Here is a 24,118-nt window from a genome sequence, read left to right as displayed (position 1 = left end):
GCAGTGTTTTAAAGTAAGTGAACTCTTGCTTCTTTGTGAGTCATTTGAAGATGAACTATTTTTTGTCTGTTACTTTGTTGTTCCCCTATCTATGACAGTGGATTTTAACCAGGGAGCCAAACAACCCTTCCATAGGGCTCATGTAAGACAATCAGAACACAGACATTTACTTTACAATTCATAGCCATAGCAAAACTAAAGTTATTAAGTATCAATGAAAATAAATTTATGGTAAAGGTCACCACAACATGAGGAACTATATTAAAGGGTTGCAGCTTTAGGAAGATTGAAAACCACTGGTGTATAACATAGTTAAGTCACCCAAGGCTTCCTCTTGACCATTTCTCAGTCCTGGAGATGCTACTGGGCACTTTCTGAATTTTAAAGCACAAATTTGAATTCAGTTCAAACACTCGTGTTTCTAAAGTTCAAAAACAAGGAGGAAAAAGTAGAGTTTTCTGCATATTCCAAAGTAATGGAAAGAAAGGTAATTTAAAGTACCCAAATCACAACAGTAAATTTATATGAGGTATCATACTTTTGAACTGGATTCTTGTTTATTTACTTTGAAGTTGACTCATGAAATTGTTCAGTAATAAATAACTTGTATTTATTTTTGTCAATCCATGTTTTGTGTGGTGATTCATTTGAGGTGCCTAAGAAGAACTTCATTTTTATTTTAAATAAACTTGTAAAAACAAGTTAATCTGAACAGGTGGGGCACACATTGAGTGAGTATGTCTCAAGCTGAGAAATTTCTAGTTTAGCAGTCCACGTAAGCTATTTATAAAAAGAACAGCTGTCTCCTTGAGATAGATCATGTGTCACTTTTGGCCTCTATTAAAATAATTCCCAATAAAACAATTTCAGTGCGGAATGATTTATTTTGTCTCAGAGTTTCAGATATTTTGGACCGAGGTTAATTGGATCCATTGCTTCTAGACTTGTAAATAGTGAATTATAACATCATGGCAGGTACTTATTTCTTAGTTTTAATGAGAAAGAAAGACACACACAAACACACACACACACACACACACACACACAGAGAGAGAGAGAGAGAGAGAGAGAGAGAGAGAGACAGAGAGACAGAGAGACAGAGAGACAGAGAGACAGAGAGACAGAGAGACAGAGAAACACAGAGACAGAAAATGACAAGAGATGGAGAGTCAGAGAAATAGAGAATACACACACGCAAACACAATCTCTCACACACACCCTTTGAGGGGATATTCTAATGACCTGTTTCCTTCAGTGGACCCTGTTTTCAATAATACATAACACAAAGTATTGATTCACTTAATAAAGTTATCTTCCTCACTGTATAACCATGTCTCAATTTAACCATTAGCTGAGGACAAAACTTTCAAAGTAAGAGCCTTTTGGGAGGGAGGATACTTTATATCAGAACCACAATAGAATATATTTATATCTATTTATCTATATATATGCTAAATCCCATTCCTTATACATTAAATACCTTCTGGAAAGATAGTATATTTTGTGCAATTGGAATGTAGGTATTTTTGATCACTGCCTGTATATATAAGGAATATTCTAATAGTTGAATCTTTGACCTCACACTTCTGGGAAAGAATGAAAACCTTGAAGACACTAAGAAATGAAATAAATTTATCTGGTCATAATTTCTGATCCAATAGTAAAGTAGTGGAATTCATAACTGTAAACACATATTGAAAATATATTACATAGTACTATGAATGTCAGGCCGAGGAACTGGAATTCTATCTCATAAGCCTTCAAGATTTATGGAAACCTTGAGTGCAGTAGAGAGAGATGATCTGCTGAGCATTTTAGATTTCTTTTTTAAAAATTCTATTTTTCTTCTACTAGACATGCAAAATTAAGGACATTGCAATTCTTTTAATGAAGTGCATTTCTCTTCCCTGTGGGCTGTTGTATGAACTGCATCAGCAACTCTGCAGCTGTGCTTCTCTGCCTTTTCCCAAATGTAAACACACTAGGATCTTTGATGAGGTTGAACTAATGCTGGTACTACTGATATCCTGTACTTAATCTGTACGTGGTCCATGAACTTTTTCTCATAACCTAAAAGTATACATCTTTTAAAGGTTTCTCATTTCATTATTAGAAGTTTTAAAAGAATTTATTTATCCTTATTCTTTAATCCTTAATGTAGAAATTAAGAAACAGTCCTCACTTGCAAAGCAATTTTCTCATTCTATAACAAATGTTTCCAAGGTAGGAAATATTATTTTACATTCAGTTCCCAACATGGATGGGAAACATCTCACAAGGTCCCTCCCACAGGTAAAGAGCTACAGACAACATCTGAAAAGAGAGAGAGAATCAATCTTCAGGGACAAGCCCCTACCATAGGTTATTTTGTTCCAATGTTTTACATTTAAACACATGCACATTTAAGCAATATTATGTTCTGGTGAGAAGCAGCAGAGAACTGGGAAGAACATGGGCTTTGCATAGGGTTTCTTGGGTAGGGCTGCTTTTCAGGATGGCCTGGGATTGGAAGAACTGGGTGGCCCAATCTTGGAGCAAGCGTTAGTTCTTGTAGCTTTAATATTTTCTAAACTCCTATTGGCTTGGTTGCTCTGTCTCTATATGGTGGTTACTGAGGGTAGTTCTCAAGACTTTGTCTGACTTCTTCTGTGATCACATGTTTCTCTGGTCTAGATTTGAGGTAAGTCCTCAGTAATAATTTTCTTCTTTAGTTTGATCAATCAAATGTCTGACACTTATTGTTTCTAGTAACATTGTATCTAGGATTTTTTGCATGTGCTTGTCTGTTGCTGAGATGAAGCTGGAACATGAGCCTGGCACATTTCATGCAAGTATAGGAGGAAGAGTTCAAGTTTTGAGTACTGTTCTTTTCCTATACAGGCAATTATTGTAGCAAATAAGAATTGTTTACTCTGTGGGTCAAGATGTACAGCTATTAAATTTGCCTGTGCACTTACTGAAATCTTCTAGAACTCAAATGTTTAGTCATGTAATTGTTTCCTATTAAGAACTCTATTTTTCTTTGCAGACTCTCTCCCAAGCATGCCCCAGATATTCCTGATGATAGCACAGATAACATCACTATCTTCACTAGAATCTTGGATCGGCTTCTGGATGGCTATGATAACCGGCTGCGACCTGGGCTTGGAGGTCAGTCACTCTTCTAAAAGCCCTCTGATAAGATATGTCTGCTTAAAGTGTAATAATGTGCCTTCTGTTGATTGAGGGACTTAGTCTACAGTCGAGTATTTTTTCTGCCTGAGCATCAGGATTTTATTCTGATCCTTTACTTCAGCAACTGACCTGTCATCTGTTTTTGGAGAATTTAATTAAGCAAGACAAATATATTATATTATGGACTATGTTGAATGGAAAGTATGAAGGTGTATGTTTTTGATTTTCCCCAATTTGATAGTCATTTATTCTGTACTCTGTTATTGCTAAAGACTTTATTACACACTTCCATAGAACAAAAATACTTATAAAAATACACATATAATTTAACATAATCTAATTTGTATTCCATATTAAAATTTTCTAATTATAATCAAAACGTTCCTTACAACAATATCTCTTGATTTTGATTTTCATCCAAGATTGCACATCATTATTTCTCTTCAACATAAAATCTGATAATAATCTTTTATGAAGTTGCTAGGGTGTCCCTTATTTGTTTTTAGAAATAAAAGCACAAGGACTAATTGGATTTTTCTTGGAGAATTATTCAAGGAGACATTTTGTGTGTATGTGTGTGTGTGTGTGTACGTGTGTGTATGGTTTATGTATAGATGTATTATGTATATATGTATTATGCAGTGTATATGTGTTTGTATGTATGTGTTTGTGTGTTTGATTTTTAAGGTTGATGTCTACCAAGTTACATACCCTAGAATTAGCATTTTTAGCTTATATTTAATAGATAATGTATGGTAAAGTGCACTGAGTCTATTCTGCTTGCATTTTCCAACTAGCATCCAACAGTTTTAACAACTATAAATTATCTTGCATAAATAATGACTGAATTTCATTATCCCTGTACATTTTCCAGAGGGCATTAAAAAGGCACAGTATTTCTCTTCCTTTATCTAATTAGCTAATCACTTGTATGAATTTTCTTATCCTACCCAATGCATTTAAAAATAAGATTATTCATTTTGGTGAATAATTTTGCTTCCAATTTGTCGTATTTTTCCACTGTAAATCATTTTGGCTTGGCTTCTGTATTCTTGTGATATGTTCCTCCATATTTTAAACAATTTTTAATAGAAGTTATTCATTTTAGATTTATCTTGTATGTTGTGTGGTTCAGCCTATTAATCAGTCACTTTTGCAGAATAGATTTTTCTTGAGGACTTATATTTAGAATCTACACGTTCTTTTTGCTGTAGCAGCCTCATTGCTTCTGTTTGTTTCAGTGAGCTGACCTTAGAAAATGGTAAACACACATGTGTGCAGGCACATATAGGTGCATAGATATGCCATATATATGTATATAGTTATATACCTGTATAATACATACATACATACCTATATATAGTTATAGATACATTTATATACTCTATATAATATACATACACACAAATATGTATATACACGTACATACAAATGTAGGTGTTTATGCATAAGGCATTTATATTTATAATCTTAGTTCCATCTCAGCATAGTAGTTTTCACTGTTATGTTTACTCAGGCTTTTAATACACCTTCAAGCCATTTTTTGAATTCCTACACCCCTACTATTATAATTCACATTTGCTAAAAAGATATATTTGCAGGATTTTGTTATTTGCTTTTAGCCTAAGTCTATATGAGAGTTGTGGGATACAAATAGTGCACTGAGGTAGGACAGTATTGGGAGAAGTTCACTATACATTAATTGTATTTATCCTTGATTGGTGATTATAGGAAAGAACAAATTTGGTGGCAAGTTAGTGTATAGAGTTAGAAAAGCAGGATGAAGGGGGAAGAACCACTGCTTTTGATCTTGATCTTTTGGAGTTGTTGAACAGGGAAGGTAGTAAAGAGGAGGAAGCGGGGAAGGAGATAACCTACACCACAGGAGATAACCTACACCACAGAAGGAGATAACCTTTAACACAGGAGTTAACCTACACCTCAGAAGGAGATAACCTATACCACAGAAGGAGATAACCTACACCACAGAAGGAGATAACTTAAACCACAGAAGGTCTCCTGACCTCCAAACGCATTATGTAAAGTTTTCTCCCACTCACAAAATATATAATTGTCTGTTAAAAATTAAATGTCTAAAATAAGAAATGAGTCTGTTAATAAATTGAAATTACAGGGTCGATTTATATTCTCATCTTACACAGCAACTGAGAACTGATCAAATACATTGAGTAATGTTTTTCAGAAACTGAACAAAGTTAGCAAGTGCAAATGATCACTAAAATGGGGAGAAACAAAGTGAGCTTCTCCTGGGAGCTGCCAACTGCCTGGCAGCAGCCACAAAGATGAAGCCCGCAGGAACTCCTTAGTTACAAGACAAAGGGGACAGACTAGAAGGAAGGAGAATATGTTAAATCTCCTAAATTTAGGAAAAGTAAGCCTGACTACCAGGAACATAAGGAAGTAGGGAGGAGGTAGGGGGAAAGAGAAAGACCAAGACAGAGAACAAAATAGAGGTCCAGCAAATAATTCTCTGTGAGTTTTCAGGCAGGTATTTTTAGGTTATTTATACAAGACAACAATCTAAGGTCAGAAAAACAGGGAGGAACAATGGCGTTGAAAGTAACATGTTTCTACTAACTCCAGCAAAAAATTACACATACATTGAGTATGATGTAGAATTTTTAGAAAGATGGACACTCAGTGAGACTCAATGGTATTCTAAGACTAAAAACTGACCTAATTATAATACTAAAGCTTAAAGTTAACCTTCAAAAAGAATAAAATTTTTTTCCATGTTAACTTAACAGGATACCATAACAAATGTCAAAACTATAACATAAAACCTAATAGCCAGTAAAGAAGGCTTCACTATGGCTAATGTCCAGTCAAAAATTTAGTAGGAAAAAATGATTAAAATAAAGCAACAACAATTAGTGTAAATTATGTATGTGAATATATCAGTGTCTCTGGTGAAGGGATTAGTGGATGAACTGTGGTAAAATAGTTCTTACATTCACACTGAAAGTATTCAAATGAAACCAGAAAGCACAAGGAGGATGAATAGAGACATCAAATAAGTTAAACTTCTAGAAAGAGAAAGTCAATATATAAAATAAAAATGCAGCAGAAAGTTGGGCATGAAGAATAGAATAATAATATTGGAGACATAGAAATAGTAGTTACCAAAAATGAAATACAGGAGCAAGGGACAATAGAGCATCAGTATACTGTGGGATAGCTTCAAATAGTCTAGTCTAATTGGATTTTCTGACAGGGACATAATAAAATGAATTTAAAGAAAAACTGTTAAATAGTCTGAATTAAATGTTATTATAATCTAACACAATGAAAAAGTCTTAAGGAATTCTAAAGATAAGAAAATATGAAGAACATTTCACCAAGAGAAATGAACAAAGTGCTTTGAACTAGTGACAAGAAGACATGCATGAAAAGAAATTGTTTGTCACCACTAACATAAGGCCAAAGCTTGGCAAAGTGATTAATGGATTGAAACCTCCAAACATATGTGACAAAATAAATATTGCTTCCATTTATATTACTTCAACTCAGGTATTTATTGAAGTAACAGAATGCTAACACATATCTAAAACACTAACACTGGAAGAGGTCATAATTAGCAAGAATGAATATATTTGGATAATCTGTCACTGGACAGGAACTAAACAGCACAATTCTATGTACAACCAAAGAGTCAAAAAAGAGCTAAAATGGAAACATTTCAACAATTCCCCTGAAAATATATAAACTTAATATAAGTAGTCCTAAGGGGATGGCTATATTCAAAAAGAACCTAATATCAATGATTTAAGCTTTTACTTTTAATAGTTAGAAAACCAATTACTAAATCATTGAATATTACCAAATAATAAAATATACAAAGTACAATAAACTTTAATTTTTAAAAATTCTTTGAGAATTTTTGTAAAATATGTTTTGATCATATTTACTTTATTTGGTCAACTCCTCCTAGATCCATCCCCCTTTCTGACCCACCCAATTATGTGTCCTTTTGCTCTATGCATATCACTTCCAACTTGTATATTCATATATTCTTGAAAGCATGGCCTTCTACTGGCGTATGGTCAACTTACCAGGGGCTAAATCCTTAAGGAAACTTAACTGTGCCTCTTTATGTAACAATCATAACTACTCAGCTGTGGGTAGAATTTAATGCCCTGCTCCCTTCTCTGTGCAGGGATTCATTTGGTTTGAACTTGCGCAGGTCTTGTGCATGCTGTCCTAACCACTGTGAATTTATATGTGCAGCTTTCTTGCTGTGTCCAGAAGATACTGTTTCATGAACCATATCTGTTTTGTACAGTCTTTATCTTCTTTCCACAATGACTCCTTAATCACAGGAAAAGGAGATATATTGATGCTCCATTTAAAGTTGAACATTCTGGACTCTGTGACTCTCTGTTTTAATTACCATCTAATGAAAATAGAAACTTCTCTCGTGGGAGTTAAGGGGTGTATTAATTTATTAGTATAATGATAAATCGTAAGTAGTTGCTTTAATACTATGTCCATTTAGCAAAATAATGGTAGCCGTTTCTTCCCTAGGGACTGTGACCTATCTTTCTTTATGTTCTTTGCCTAATGGAATTCATCTTGTACAGGGGGACTTAAAAATCCAACCAGAACATCATTGCTTTCTTCCATGAGATTCACAGCACTATTTTATAGTGGACATGTCTTTTCTATGCCAATGATTTTGGAAGCTCCCAGAGTCACAGGTGGATAGGATGTATGGCTCATTCTCTATAGTGGTGTGCATAGCACCTAGCAGCACTCTGGATAAAGCTTCTAGTTGAGTACCAGCTAGATTTTTTTCTGTGTTCTAAGATTCAAGTATATGGTGTTTCAGCAATAGGGTCTTAGTGTTAAGTTCTGTACGGTAACCAAGAGAATACCTTTAATGTTTGGAGATCTATGGGACACCACTGGCTAACAAAATCAAAAGAGGTAACCTATTTCTGAAACTAGGGTTTTTTATTTGTTAGCCTGCCATGCTTAGTAGGGTCATTCTTTATCCATTATAATTGGATGACTTGGGAGTATTTTCATGTTTTAACTTTTCAATTATTTGTGTAGTCTAGCTTACTGTCTGAGGTTTAATTGTCAAAATATTCTTCTTTTCTCTATCTTGCTTATTTTTATGATCTAGTGTTTACCCTCGGGTTTTCCTAGTAATTTTATGCTTTCAAGTAAGACTTGAAAGCCCTTAAATCCTTAAGGATTTTGAGTTTCATTTTGTAACTACTGATAAATATTGATTCAATTTGATTTCTGATATCCATTTTTTCCCAGCACAATTGAATGAAAATACTTTTTCCAATTTGTATTCACAATACTTGTATTTCAAATCATTTGACTGTACTGATTACAGTACTCTGTTGTCTGTCTTACATGTCTATTTTATGCTAGTGAATATTTTTTACAGTGGTTTTCTGTTGCTTATGATACCATAACTTTGTAGTATCCTTTAGAGTCTGGTAGTACAATGCCTCTTGCCTTATGCATTGTACATGGAATTGCATAGTTCCTGGGATGTTATGTAATATCATGATTTTAGGGTTATTTTAGTTCTTTCAGACACTTAATTTGTATTTTATATGATGGGTATTGAACTTGCAGACAATTTTAGGTGTATGGATAACTTAACTATGATTCTTTCAATCTATAGAAATGGGATAATTTCTACTTTCTGTGTACTTTAAATTTCTTTCCTCATTTTGTAGTTTTCACTGCAGTGATCCTTTGCCTCTTTGGTTGCATCTATTGATAGGTATCTAAACTTTATAAGTATTACAAATGAAACTGATCTGTTACTTGTTCAGTGTTTGTAAGTCACTATTGGCATATAGCAACTCTGTAGAAAATAGGGCATTTTTGTTTGTTCTACATATAAGATCATTTTTACTTACAAAGTGACAATTTGACGTCTGCATTTCCATGTTGGATGCTCTTTATTTCTTTCTCTTTTCTAATTACTCTGCCAATGTCCTCCAGGAGTATCTTGAGTAAAATTGATGAGAGTAGCCATTTTAGCTTATTCCTGATCTTAGAGAGAAAGCTTTGGCTTTTATCTGGTTTAGCATTATGTCAACAGAATACACACACACACACACACACACACACACACACACACACACACACACATACACACATGTATGTATAATTTTAAAATTAGGTGATGGGTTGAATTTTATCAAGTGCATTTTCTTTATCTATTAAGATCTCTTATTTTTAGACAAGATCTCACTATGTGTCCCTGGCAGCCCTGGAACTCACTATGTAGTTGAGACCAGCTTTGAACTCATTGAGGTCTGTCTACTTTTGCTTCCTGTGTGCTATGGCTCAAGAGGTGTGCCATCATGCCTTGCCAATCTTTCAATAAATGTTTTTCTAAACCCAATAATTTATTATGTTTTGATGTCTACATAAAGGCTGCTACTATATAACCTATAGTCTCTCTCTGCATCTTCTTAATGAGGGTATTATACAAAACCACATCCATCTGGAAGAAGAATTAGGATACATTTCTGACTCTGAGTTGTCTCTGTAGCAAGCAGATCTCTTATTAAAGGTGTTTACTAGGGAATTGGAGAAACAATTGAGATCCCTTTGAGACAAATTGTTCTCTGACTTCTAAAATTTATTTTCTTTATAATATTGGAAAAAATCCCTTCTTGAATCTAGCTTCTGGAAATTATAATACAAAGTCCTCTGGAGAGACTGAATTAGAAACCTGGGATGTTTCTAAGAGTTCAGCTCACTGCTTTTTTTTTTTTTTTTTTTTTTTTCCTTTTTTTTTTTTTAATTAGCTGCTCTTGAAATTTTTAACTCTACTGGTCTCATTGGTTTTCTGGTTTCACTGAATTGCCTTTGATATAAAACATCACAACACTTTCATAAATGATCCAAGCATTCTCAGATGTGAAAGACGTTTAAGGAAACATTTACCACTGACATATTATACTGTAAAATTTCTGGGATGGGTGGGTGATTGTCAGGCAAAAGGATAGAAGCTCACCATTAGTAGTGAATATTATTCTATGACTGGTAAAAGGGGATTTTCAATGATTACATAAATTGTCCTTTTGGGGCCCAACAGTTTTTCTTCTTTCCTGATAACAGTACTAACCTAAGAGAAATGTTTCAAAAACTGATGCAGGTCTGGGGAAGATTGCTCAGTCAGTAAAATGCTTGTTGTGTAAGAACAAGGAACTAACTCATTTTGATCCCTCAGAACCCATTTAGAAATCTAGGCATATAATGCATGTATGTAATCCCAGTGCTAGTGGGGCAGAGACAAGAGAATCCTCAGGCTGACCAGGTTTGGCTGAAGAGGCAAGTCTGAGGTTCAGTTAGTGCCCTGTCTAAAAAACAATGTGGAAAGCAACTGAAGAAGCTGTAGACCTGATATTGACTTCTGGCTCCACTGTGCACATGTCTCTCTGTCTCTGTCTCTCAATAGTACAAGGGTTAGAAATGTAAAATATGTTCTAGGTACAGTATTCCTCCTAATTCCTTTTCTAGCTTCTCTAGGAAGTCTAGAGCATAGCCCAATTTCCTACAGATCTTCTTCCCATTTCCACAACATTGTCTTTTACCACAATTTTCTATGTTTTGTAAATGCATACCTCATTACAAATTAAGTAAATTCTTTTCCGGCACAGATTTACTATTTTCTGTTCCATAGCTGAATGTTAAACAGCAACACATTTTGTTTGAGAGGCATCTTCATTATACTAGTTGAGCTCTTGTTTGAGAGGCATGTTTATTAGTTGAGCTCTTGTTTTTAGGAGTGTTAGCCATGGCAAAGATCCTATCAGCTTAGTTTTCAGCCAAAATAAAAGGCATTTGGGACTACAAATTTATATGTACATTAGAGTTTCTACCTCATAAGTAGTGTCTTGGGGAACAAAGGGGAAGACCACTTCCAAGTCAAAGCTTTCCAAAATTCAGTTTCAGCAACAAGTAGCACAAGCTAATTGAGAAATCCTGCCCATGTGGGGAATAGTCCTCCAGTGAAAGATGGATGCACAGGTGTGGAATGGTTTCTGTCTCACTGAGCCTGGAGGGCGATAGGCAAGAATAGCTCAGCCCTTGTTTTAAACACCATGGCTTCTTGCATCCCTTATTAAAATTTGTAGATTTTCTCCAACATATTTTTTCTTTCATTTTCTGTATGCTATTAGGACCAAATCCAGAGACTTCAAATGTTCATTTAAAAGCAAATATCCAGTTCACTGAAGAATAGGTTTGGAGAGCCGCTTGTGCTCTCCTGCCAGAAGTAGAATTTGAGTAGATTTCCCCCTGGATTTTGTCAGCTTGTACATATAGATGATTATATCAGATTTTCAATTTCATAACACCTCACAACCTTGTTTCCTTTTTATCACAATGAAATAATTATTTTGTCTGTTCTTTTAGACAGAGTTTTCTCAGTGTCTCTCTGGCTGTCCTGGAACTCAGGGTGGCCCAAATCTCATAGAAATCTGTCTGCCACTACCTCCCGAGCACCGAGCTTAAAGGCATCACCATGCCCAGTTTCTGTTATATTTTTTTAAGGATTGAGTTTTCTCTCCTTCCTCAGTTGATTCCTAGGGTATCTCTACATCTGCTCTAGGAGTATCTAAAAACTGAAACTGGTGTCACTACTGAGAAATGATGTACAGTGCTAACCCATGCCTAGAATAGCCCATTCCTTTTGTGCCTTATCTCCAATTACAGAATGTATCAAGGGTCATATTAAGGGATGTTTCATGATCTTTTTTCTTTTTGTGTGAGACTGGGTTTCTCTGTGTAGCTGTAGCTATCTTGAGACTTGTTTTGCACACCAACCTCAGAGATCCACCTGCATCTGCCTCTCAACTGCTGGGATTAAAGGGATGTGCCACCATGCCTGTCTGCAATCTTCTATCTTCAGCATCATTTATATGTCTTTTTTCTTGTATAGTTCTTGAAAAACCATCTACAGTGGTTGGCATTTTTGGAATATGTAGGCCATACTGAGACATTTTCTATCTTTCTAAAATTCATTAGTATGTAATATTTTTCTGATATTCCTGTAATATTTCTTCAGCTTATTTCAATTTGGCAATATTGGTTTAGAAAGTCAAGGTGCTTTTGCTTGAAATGTGATTTTAGTGTATTGTTTTCATCTTACAACCATTTAGAAATTTTCTACTTGTTTGTCATTTTTTTAGAAGTTTGAAATACAGAATCACACCATCTTCAGTGAGAGTCTGTCTTGAGAGCAGTTCTGCTTTTTATAGTCAAAATTTCATAGATGGACTTTGATGTTTTCTTGGAAACCTTGAATCAATCTCTTTATGTTTCTCAACTTCATGATTTTTCAATTTAAAGTTCAATTTTTTCATCCAGCACTTAAAAATGCCAAAATATCCAATCCATAATCAGTTATTTATTTATTTATTTATTTATTTATTTATTTATTTATTTATTTATTTATTCTTCTATCATACAATGCCTGATTGCAGATGAACCCCCATTCCCTCCACTTTCCCCATTTCCTCTCTACCTCCCCTCTTCCCCAGATCTACCCTTCATGAATTTCCCTTTAGAAAACAGAACAAAAGCCTCATCAAGAAGTATCAACCAAACATAACATAACAGATGCAATAAGAGAAGGCACAGACTCTCTTATCAAGGATTGATGAGACAGAGACAACCCAGTAGGAAGAAAAGGTTCCCAAGAGCAAGCAAAAGAGTCAGAGGCACCCTGATTCCCACTGTTTGGAGTCCAACAAAAAGTCCAAGCTAAACTATCATGACATATGTACAAGAACTAGGTCAGACCCATGCAGACTCTATGATTCTTGCTTCAGTCTCTGAGCCCTTATGAGCCCTGCTTTGTTTATTCTGTGGGAAAATCCACTATCTGTTTTTAGACCTGGCATCTTAGTATGGAATCTCTAGCTGGTCTGAAATTAAGTGTGGCATTTGCTGTTTCTGTCTCCAAGGAGTATACTCTAGATACATTGAAAAACATGATCAGTCCATGTATATCATTCTATATATTATATATCATTCCTCTTGAAGTTTTAATAAATCCAGATATTTGTATCAGTGAACTGGTAAATGAGGTACAGAATGTTAACTCCTGAATGAGATTCCAACTTTTCTAAAGTTATTCCCCTTCTAGAAGGACAATCATTACTTATTTATCATCTCTGAGAGTTGCATATTGAACTTCTTTGTGAATAAACCTGCCAAGAAATTCAGTGTCCCTACTTTTATAACCCTGATTAAAACATTCTGCTTGCAGTTGGTCACGATTTTGAAGGCGTTGATTTATTTGCTTGCACTTGAACAATACTTCCATCATAAGATAAACCTCCAGAAGTCTACTTTAAATATCTTCAAGTATTTTATATTATCTTGTTTCAAGGCCTTTCAGAAGCCTGAACAACATCTCTCGCCACCAGCATTCTGAAAATGCATTCTGTTGAAGCTCATTTGATCCTGTTTAAGAAGCAGGATTTTATTCTGCCAAATATTTGGATACCTTATGAAAGTCAATTTGATGTTTAATGCAACAAAGTATAATTTTTGCTAATTAATGGGTTCTTATACAAAACTGTGAATATACTATATGTAGATGGATTGAATAAAGTAATCTATGCTAAATGGATTTCATCACAGTGCGTAATGTAGAAAAAATATTCATTCCATGGTTTTGTCTTCATCAACCACTACCAAATGGCTTAGAATGCCATATGATTCAGCATTCCTCTCATATTTGTTTCAGAAAAGTGTTTGGTTTGCTAATTTCAATGTTCTTTTTCTCTATTTTAAATCTTTGAGTTTCAGCTCTAACACAATTATTAGCAGGAGATAAGTGAACATCCAGGGTTAGGAGTAACTGTAATTAAAGGATTCTGACTCTATGCTTCTAGAACTGGGTCATCTTGAAGAATGTTCCCTGTGTGTAGTAGGACTGTATGTGCAACAGATATTAGCTGATGATAGTCTTAACACATCCCATAGAGAAACAATAAAACACACAATCTGTGAAGTAGGAATGCAGAGAGGTTCAGAGTGGCTAGAGTGTCTTTGTTACTGAAGTCTTAAGATAGCCTCAATTTTATTTAAAATGGGTTATAACGTCATCACAGTCCTTTAAAATAGACTGATGATAAGTCAAGGTGTACAAAATGCTACTCGTGTACTTACTCATAACAAGAATATCTCCAGTGGACTCCTGTTATGAACCTAAGATGTGAGCAGTCATCCTCCTGTTGAAGTTTATGGCCTACTTTATTAGATAAATTTGACGACATACTCCATATTCTACATTGTCATGCATCCATATTCTCTTGAGACACATCAACAACATTGTAGATATCTCAATCTTTCTCTATTTGGTATATGAAACAAAGAGTTCATTTTTAAGTTTTCATACCAATAATTTTTATGGGAATTTCTGATTCTTTCTACAATAACTTATCTGCAAATATTTCTTTTTAAAAGATCAAGATCAACCTATTACCATCAATTTGTTAGTGATACAATACCTTGTTGTTATAACTCTTCTGTAGACCATTTCTTTTGTTTGAAATAATTGCTGAGAAGAAAAAAGAGTTATCAGCCTTTGTTAAAATAGGGATGGGTCTAGATAATTGGGATATATTCTAATTTAAGACTGAATAAATTTAATTACACTTACAAATTTAGCACCATATTGTTATATACTCTGGAATAAGTGCCTTGACTTATATTACACCAATTTATGCATTCATCACATGAGAAAAACATTTTTGGGTAGTAACACTATGGAATAAAACTTACAATTCTCTTTTAGAAAACCAGAACAATATTTCCATATCCCTGGAGAAAAAGCTGATGCAGAAGCCATGGAGCACTGCTTACTGGCTTTCTCTCCATGGCTTACTCAGCCTGATTTCTAACAGAACCCAGGATTACCAGCCAAGTGTTGTCCTCACCTATGGTGGGCTGGGCTCTCCCTCATCAACCATTAACTAAGAAAATAACCTACAGCCTTGTCTACAGCCTGATATTATGGAGGCATTTTCTCAGCTGGGGATCCTTTCTCTCAGGTAACTTTAGCCTGTATTAAATTTACATAAATGTAGCCAACACAGCCTCTCAAATAAGATATATGGGTATAATCAGGATTAAGGTTTTTCTAAGCTCTGATGAGTTTTCTCAGTTGTGCTTTGTCATGTGCAAAAGTTTTTTATTCTCCCACTAGGATCTCTTGGTTTCGTTCATATATGAGTAGTCTTTCTGAAGTCATCAAGAACATTGCTGCAATAAATGCTCATGAGGATGTGGTGAAAGAGACACCTAAACATTTCTTGTGGAAATGTCAACTAGTGCAGCCATTGTGTAAATCAGTATTTGGGTTCCACGAGAAAATGAAACTATTGTGTAATTAAGCTATGCCTCTCCTGTATATACACATTTTAAAATATTAAAGTCAGCTTAGCATAAAATACCTGGAGACATATTTATTGCCAAAGTATTTATGATAACCCAGATAAAAAAAACCAACCTAAATGCCAATGAAAAGATGAATGGGTTGAAACTGTGGTGTATACTATTTCCCTTCCCTAGGGAGATCCATACATTCCTTTATACCCCTCTTCTTTATCTAACTTCTCTGGGTCTGTGGACTGTGGCATGATTATCTTGTACTTTATGGCTAATATCCACTTACAAGTGACTACAATGTTTGTCTTTCTGTGTCTGTGTTGCCTCACTTTTGATTTTTTTTTTGGGTTTTTTCTTTTGCTTTGCTTTGTTTTTAATTTTTCTAGTTCCATTCATTTGGCTGCAAGTTTCATGATGACATTTTTTTCTAATAGCTGAATAATACTCTATTATTTAAATATAACACATTTTCTTTCTCTATTCTTTGATTGATTGACAGCTAGGTAGTTTCTAGTTTCTGGCTATTATGAATAAAGCTGCTATGAATATAGTTGAGCAAATGTCCTTGTAGTAGGGTAGATTTTGAGTATATGCTCAGCATATATATATATATATATATATAAAATTGAATATATATATATATATCTTGAGGTAGATCCATTTCAACCTTTTGGGAAGGAACCACCAAATTGATTTCCAGAGTGGTTGTACAAGTTTGCACTCCCACCAGCAATGGAGTTTCCCCTTGCTCTGCATCCTTCCCAGCATGTGTTGTCCATTGAATTTTTTTATCTTAGTCATTCTGATGGATATAAGGTGGAATCTCAGAATCATTTTGATTTGCTTTTTCCTGATAGTTAAGGACATTGAACATTTGCTTAACTGTTTACCAGCGATTACAGATTCCTCTGTTAAAAATTCTCTTTTTAGATCTGCACACCATTTTAAAAATTGGGTTGTTTGATTTGTTGGTGTCTAACTTCTTGTGTTCTTTATATATTTTGAATATCAGCTCTCTGTCAGATGTGAGATTAGTGAAGATCTTTTCACATCCCATAGGCTGTCATTTCATCTTATTGACAGTGATTTTGCCTTTCTGAAGCTTTACAGTTTCATAAGGTCCCATTTATTAATTGTTGATCTTAGTGCCTTAGCTGTTGGTGTTATACTCAGGAAGTTGTCTCCTGTGTGAATGACTTCAAGGGTGTTTCCCACTTTCTCTTCTATTTGATTTAGTGTATCTGGTTTTATGTTGAGGTCTTTGATCTACGTGGACCTGAGTTTTGTCAGGGTGATAAATATGGATCTATTTTTATTCTTCTACACGCAGACATACAATTAGACCAGCACCATTTGTAGAAGATGTTGTCTTTTTTTCCAGTGTGCCTTTCTGGCTTCTTTATAAAACAAAAACAAAAAAACAAACAAACAAAAAAACAGGTGTTCATAGATGTGTGAATTTATGACTGGGTATTCTATTCCATTGATCAACCTGTCTGATGTTATGTCATTATCATGCAAATTTTATTACTATATCTCTGTAGTAGAACTTGAAAATGGAGATGGTGATACTTCTAGATGTTCTCTTATTGTGAAGGGATGTTTTAGCTATCCTGGGCTTTTTTACTCTCTTCATATAAAGTTGAGTACTGTCCTTTCAAGGTCTGTTAGAATTATGTTGGAATTTTGATGAAGATTATTTTGAGTCTATAGATTGCTTTTGGTAGAATGGCCCTTTTAACTTTGTTAATTCTACAAATATATGGGCGTAGATATTTCCATCTTTTGTTATCCTCTTTCATTTCTTCAAAGACTTGGTTGGAATTTTGTCATAAAAGTAACTCACTTGTTTGGATAGATTTACCCCCATGATATTTTATATTTTTGTGGGTACTGTGAAAGATGTTGATTCTCTGGGTAGATGGGGTGCAAGTGGGGATGGGAACAGGAGGGATCAAGTAGGGAAGGGTGGGACAGAGGGAGAGAGAATGGGGAGAGATGACTTATACAAGTTGACCTTTAGAGGTCAATATGGAAACCTACTATGGTGGTAACTTCCTGGAATATATGAATTTGTTGTCTAATTGCTCTGGCTAGGACTTCAAATCCTATAGTCAATATGTAGGGATAGAGTGAGCAGCCTTGTCTAGTTCCTAATTTTAGTGGGATTGCTTCAAGTTTCTCTCCATGTAGTTGGATGTTGGCTACTGGTTTTCTGTATTTTGCTTTTACTATGTTTAGGCATAGGCCTTGGATTCCTGATCTTTCCAAGACTTAACATGAAGGGGTGTTGAATTTTGTCAAATGCTTTCTCGGTATCTAATGAGATGATCATGTGGGTTTTTCCTTTGAGTTTGTTTATATAGTGGATTATGTTGATGAATTTACCTATATTAAACTATCCCTGCATCCCTGGGCTGAAACCTACTTGATCATGATGGATGATTATTTTGATGTGTTTTTGGATTCGGTACTTTCAAGATATGCATGAGGCCCTGTAAGAAATGTCCAGTATCTCTAACAATAACAATATAAAATAAGGAAATGTGGCATATATATGGAAAATAAATTTTATGCAGTCATTATGAACAGTGAAATTATGTCATTACTAAAAATATGTGAAGCTTCAGATAATTATATTAATGAAATTAACAAAACTCAGAAAATTATGAAATGTTCTCTAATTGGCAACATACATATTTATAATATACATATCTGAAAAACATCAAATAGAAAGGAGACAGTTCAGGGGTTGTAGAGAAATGAGTAGGAGAAGTCAAGACAACAAAGGAAGGTGGTGGGTGGTGAATATAGAGGATGTGCACAATGATGTTTATGTGTAATCTACAGTAACTAAAATCACTTTAAAATATTGTTATTAGGAGGTATAGAGATGGCATAATAGTAAGGATGTTTATCCCTCCAGCAGAGGATCCTGATTGGTTCCCAGCACTCATGCTAAGATGTTCACAATTCCTTAAGCTACAATTCCAGGTATTTTGACACCTTCTGACATCTTCAGCCACCTGCATGTATGTGTAGCACCTAAACTAATGTAGGCACATTGACATATACATGAAAAAGAAATATTTTTTGAAAAGCATCATTAAACAAATAAAGCCTTCAGAATGGAATGGTAGCCTAGGTGCAAGCAATGAGAGAATCTTTTCTGTTGTCCAAGCTACTATGTTGTCCAGTATGATGGAGCTTGGAAATGGTTTCTGAAATAAATATCTCTCTGTAAAGATTAGACATTAACATGTTCCTGTGGGCCATCTTCTTTATTCCTCTTCCACCGCAAGACAGTTTTAAACAGAATCTGTGTCCTCTACCTTTCTGATGTTCATCACAGCTTTGCCTATAAAAGTGATATAAGAAAACTGAATTGGACATAAGTGATAAACTCATTTTAGTTTATCATGCAGGGGTTGATTTGCATCTGTTCCTTCTCATTATTTTGAGAATGCATAAGACTCTGAGAGAACAAAACAAAACAAAAAAAAGTCATGCTCAATCCTTACCCACCAAGAACACATTGACAAATTCCGGGTTACACCCTGTATTACATGTACTGTCTGCTCATTGTAAAAAAATAAAAAAAAATCTTTACACACCAAGAAAACTTTGACTATTTCCAGGTTACATCTTGTTTTACATGTACTTTATGCTCATTGTAACTAGTAGGATCTTGATCACACTATCAAACCTTTAAAAAAAAAACCAAGTACTGACAAAAATGTATTGTATACTTTTATGCAAAAAATGCTTAAAATTTGTACATTTATCTTTGTTTTTTAAAATAAAGATTTAAAAAAAATAAAATAAAATAAACTCTGATATAGATCTTTCTTTTCTGTGATCCTATAGTATGACATTTCTTGTTCCTGACCCTCTACTCTTTTCTGTCTTGGGACGCTTATTATTTCACTGTGTGAGGTGTGAACTGGAACGTTTTAGCTTATCCTGCAGCAGGGACACCTGCTTTCCTGCCTTTGATGACTTGCTGTTAACCATGCTCAGCTTCTTTCATGAGCTCTGGCAGCCCTATATTTACCTTTCACTGCCTTTTATTCTTTCACTTGTTTATGCTGTTCTCACCCTTGGCTCTCATCCTTTGGTACTTTTGCAAATTTGCTCCCTATCATTATGTTTGATTTGAGAACTTTACCATTCACTTTAAAGGCTACATGATGGTTTGAAAGATCTCAGATGTGGCCTTCTTGAAAGCTATGTTTTCAGGCTAGCAGGATTTTAAAAAATTGTCATTTTCCTTTTTTTATTATTTTATTTATTTACATTCCAAAGGTTGTCCCCCTTTCAGTCCCCCCTCTAAGAGTTCTTCACCCTTTTCTCCACCCATTTACTTTTGAGAGGGTGCTCCCCCTTAACACCTACAAACATCCACCTCACCCCTCAGTATCCCCCTTTCCTGGGGCATCAAGTCTCTACAGGATTAGGCACATCCTCTCCCACTGAGGAAAGACAAGGCAGTCCTCAGAGGCCATGAACCAGCCCATGTATGCTCTTTGGTTGGAGGCTTAGTCTTGGGAAGCTTCCAGTGGTCCGGGTTAGTTGACACTATTGCTCTTCCTATGGGGTTGCCATTACCTTCAGCTCCTTCAGTCCTTTTCCTAATTCTTCTATAGGGGACCCTGCCCTCAGGCCAATGACTGGGTGAAAGTATCTACATCTGCAACACATTTTCACTCATTCTTGTGGCCCCCTGGGCTTCTGTCCTGTCTCCCTCCATACATGATCTTGCTCCCTCTCCCATACTTCTCCCCTCTCCCACCCATGTTTCTTCATTTGTCTTCATACATTGATTATTTTGTTCCCCCTTCTAAGTGGGATTGAAGCATCCACACTTGGGCCTTCCTCCTTTTATTTTTTTTAAACTTCACAAGAGTCTGTGAAGTGTATCATGTGTATTCTGTACTTTTTGGCTAATATCCACTTATTATTATAAGTGCATGCATGTCATTTGGGGTTTGGGTTACCTTGCTTGTAATGATATATTCTAGTTATATTCATTTGCTTGAAAAATTTATGATGTCCTCATTTTTAATAGTTGAATAGTTATTCCATATCATTGTTCATGGATTGGTAGAATTAAAATAGTAAAATGGGCATTTTACCAAAAGGTATAGATTCAATACAATCCCCATCAAAATTCCAACACAATTCTTTACAGACATGGAAAGAGCAATTCTCAACTTCATATGGAAAAACAAAAAATTCCAGGATTGAGAAAACAATTTTTAACAATAAAAGACCTTCTGGAGGAATCACCATCCCTGACCTCAAACTGTACTACAGAGAAATAGTGATAAAAGCTGCATGGTATTGGTACAGAGACAGAAAGGTTGATCAATTGGATAGAATTGAAGATCCAAAAATAAACCCACATGCTTGTGGACAAAATTACAATTTCTTTAAGCATAAATGTAATGTAATTTCCGTCATGATAAATGTAATGTAATTTCCGTCATGATAAATGTAATGTAATTTCTGTCATGAACTCTTCCATCATGGACTAGAAAATCTTACTTTTCAACTTTATCTTACTGTAGTTGAGAGACTTTATACAAGGTACTTATTCTCTCTTAAACTTTAATATCGTTCCTTGGGCTACAAATGTGGGCATAATCATCACATCTTTTAGCTGATTTTTTCACCTGTTTGTAATATTTATATGCCTACATATGTATCTGTATCAAACAGTTCTGTGGTATACTATATTATTTTAGTAATTGTGATGTTGTTTGGCACCCTCTCACTTGACTGCTAGAAATTTTTATTTTGAGTCTAATACTAAAATTGTGTCTTTATGAAAAGGAATACACAACAAAGTTCACTGTTCTGCATAATAAACCTATAATTGCTAAGACAGTAAAGGTGTTGAACAGTTCCATGAACTTAAAGTGTCCTCTTGCTTCTTTGCTGCTATTTAGTCCACTCCAACCATCTTCTAGAAGTTGGCAATGATGGCTCTTGCTCAAATGTTGTATAAATAGAATCAGGCAGCTATATCCTTTTATGTATGTCTTCTTTGACTTTCTGATATCTATTTGAATTTTACCTATACTCTTGCATTTAATAACAATTAATTAAATATTTATTGATTGGTACTCCACAGAACATGTATATTATACTTTATTTATGGCAAATTGGTTATTGTGAATAATGAAACAGTAAATACTTATACATTTATTGTTTGACTTAATTTGGACTCATTTGTGACAAATAGTGGCATTGCTCATTAATATGGCAAAGGGATGTTTCCTTTTATAACACATTTTAAAAATATTTTTCAATGCTAGCATATATTTTTGCATTTTTACCAACAGCACAAGAAGGCTTACTCCTCCACGTCCTTACAAGCAGTTGGTAATACATACAACCGTGTTCTATATACACAAACGGTTTTGAAGTTTATCTTCCAGTTATTTACTAATGATACCAAATTCTGTTTAAAATTTATATCTGCTGCTTTCATATTTTACATAATTGATTTCTACTATGCATTCGGTTTTGTAAACTCTGAATAGATAATTAGAGAAATTTCAACTAGGTTTTTTGGCTTTCTTATTTAGGTTTGATACTAATTTTGTATTTATATTCTTGATAAAAGTTCCTTGTCACATGAAACTATTCCACATTCTGACATATTTCTATGTTTCCTTTATCAAGTTTTATTTACTCTATTAGATTTCTCAATTGTGACCTATTACCTATTTTTATTTAATTGTCATGTAAAGGTGTGAAAAGTGGGTGGGAGTTCATGTTTTGAACTATATATGTGTAACAAAATTTATTGCAAAATTTATGTAGTTTATTATGGACTGTTACTGTAGGTAAAATAATCAACTAGCAACCCCATTCTCTAGAACTTTTTGTTTACTCTGTAACCAAAATCACACCAAATACATTTTCTAAATGTGTTTGTATACAGGATATAAGTTTCAGGAAGTACCATAAAACTGTAGACAATGCATTTGGTGTGTTTTATCTCTGTCCTTTTTTTGCGAACATTTTACAATTCATTTTTAAAATAAAACTCTCTGTAAGGGACAGCTTTAGTTTTATTTTATCTTATTATTTGGGAATTGTGTTCAATCTACAGATGTGTTTATGGAAAATTGAATCTACCTTGGTTTAAGTACTCCTTTGTGTATTCTGAACATCAGCAGTGGTGAAAGCCTTGTCTGATCATATGTCTATCCGTGGTCATGTATATAATATTATCAATTCCCTGTTATATTTTCAGACTTCATTAAACGTGAGAGTCTAAATTGGAGGTCTTCATCAGGGTCTTCCCCTCAGAGCTTGAGAGGAAGGGGAGGAAAAGACTGTAAGAGTCAGAGGGATGAAACATAGAGAACATAGCTCCCTGAATCCACTAAGTAGGGCTCACATGAGCTCAATACTGAAGCTGCAATCACAGGCCCTGCAAGGCTCTGGACCAGGTGCTCTGCTTATATGTTATAATGGTTACCTTGGTGTTTTTATGCAATTCTTAACATTAGGAACAGGTGTGTCTCTGACTCTTTTGCCTGCTCTTGGAACTCTGTTTCTCCTATTCGGTTGCCTTGTCCAGCCTCTGTTTGGAGGCTTTTGTCTTGTCTCTTTTCCCCTTACCTACTTATTGACTTTCCATCCCCATCACAGCCTCCCTCCTCTCATCCCAGTTCCACCCTTACAGCCCCTTCCCTCCATTACTCTCTTCCCTTTTCTTAGAGAAGGGCAAAGCTCCATGGGTACCAACCTACCCTGGCACATCAAATCACAGCAGGACTAAGCACTTCCACTCCCACCAAGGCCAGGCAAGACAGTCCACCTAGGGGAAAGGGATCCACACCCAGACAAGAGGCAACAGAGTCAGTGTCAGTCCCCACACCACTTGTTTGGTAACCCTTATAAAGACCAACTTTCACATTTGCTATAAATATGTAGCAGGGGTTTTATGTCTACCCCCTGCATGTTCTTTGGCTTGTGGTTTGATCTCTACAAACCCCCATGTGTCAGGGTTACTTGACCCTGTAGGTCTTATTGTAGTGTCCTTGACTCCTTCTGCTTGCTCAATTCTATCCCCACTCTTCCACATGACTCCCCAAGTTCTACATGTTGTTTGGCTGTGGGTCACTTCCTCTGTCTCCATCAGCTGCTGGATGGAGCCTCTCAGGAGACAGTTATGTTAAGCTCTTGTCTGCAAGCATAGTAGAGTATCATTAATCGTGTCAGGTGTTCTGTCTCTCATGTGGGATGGACAGTCATTTGTTGTGTTTGGTTCTCTCTTGTAGGCCTGTTCTGTTTGGAAGGGAAATGTTAGAAGGGTAGCTCTGGGGAGATTGAAAGGGGGCTAGAAGCTGGGAGGAGAGGTGGAAGGGGAAACTGGATGGAATGGATTGTATGAGAGAATAAAATAAAAGAATATTGCACTAAAACAAAATGAGAGATTCAATAAAAAACTGGTTGATGGTAATTTATGGAAGAACATCAAAGATGTGCTGCTGTCTTCTCTGTAAGTTTGTCTTTC

At 35.1% G+C, this 24,118-nt stretch overlaps 1 protein-coding gene across 1 annotated transcript in view; it reads left to right on the top strand.

Moving 5' to 3' along the window:
* GABRA3 (gamma-aminobutyric acid type A receptor subunit alpha3) overlaps positions 1 to 24,118 on the top strand; it is a gene marked incomplete at both ends in the record, with an annotated part of 207,401 nt that overhangs the window by 96,349 nt on the left and 86,934 nt on the right. Inside the window, one exon of the mRNA XM_080909995.1 lies at positions 3,029 to 3,150. Within this exon, the coding sequence (XP_080766121.1) occupies positions 3,029 to 3,150 (122 nt within the window). The remainder of the gene's footprint in view (positions 1 to 3,028; positions 3,151 to 24,118) is intronic.

Source organism: Micromys minutus (assembly GCF_963924665.1).
Source record: "Micromys minutus genome assembly, chromosome: X".
Classification (NCBI taxonomy): domain Eukaryota; kingdom Metazoa; phylum Chordata; class Mammalia; order Rodentia; family Muridae; genus Micromys; species Micromys minutus.
The sequence above is the reverse complement of the archived record's forward strand: the minus strand, read 5'-3'. Positions and strand labels throughout refer to the sequence as shown.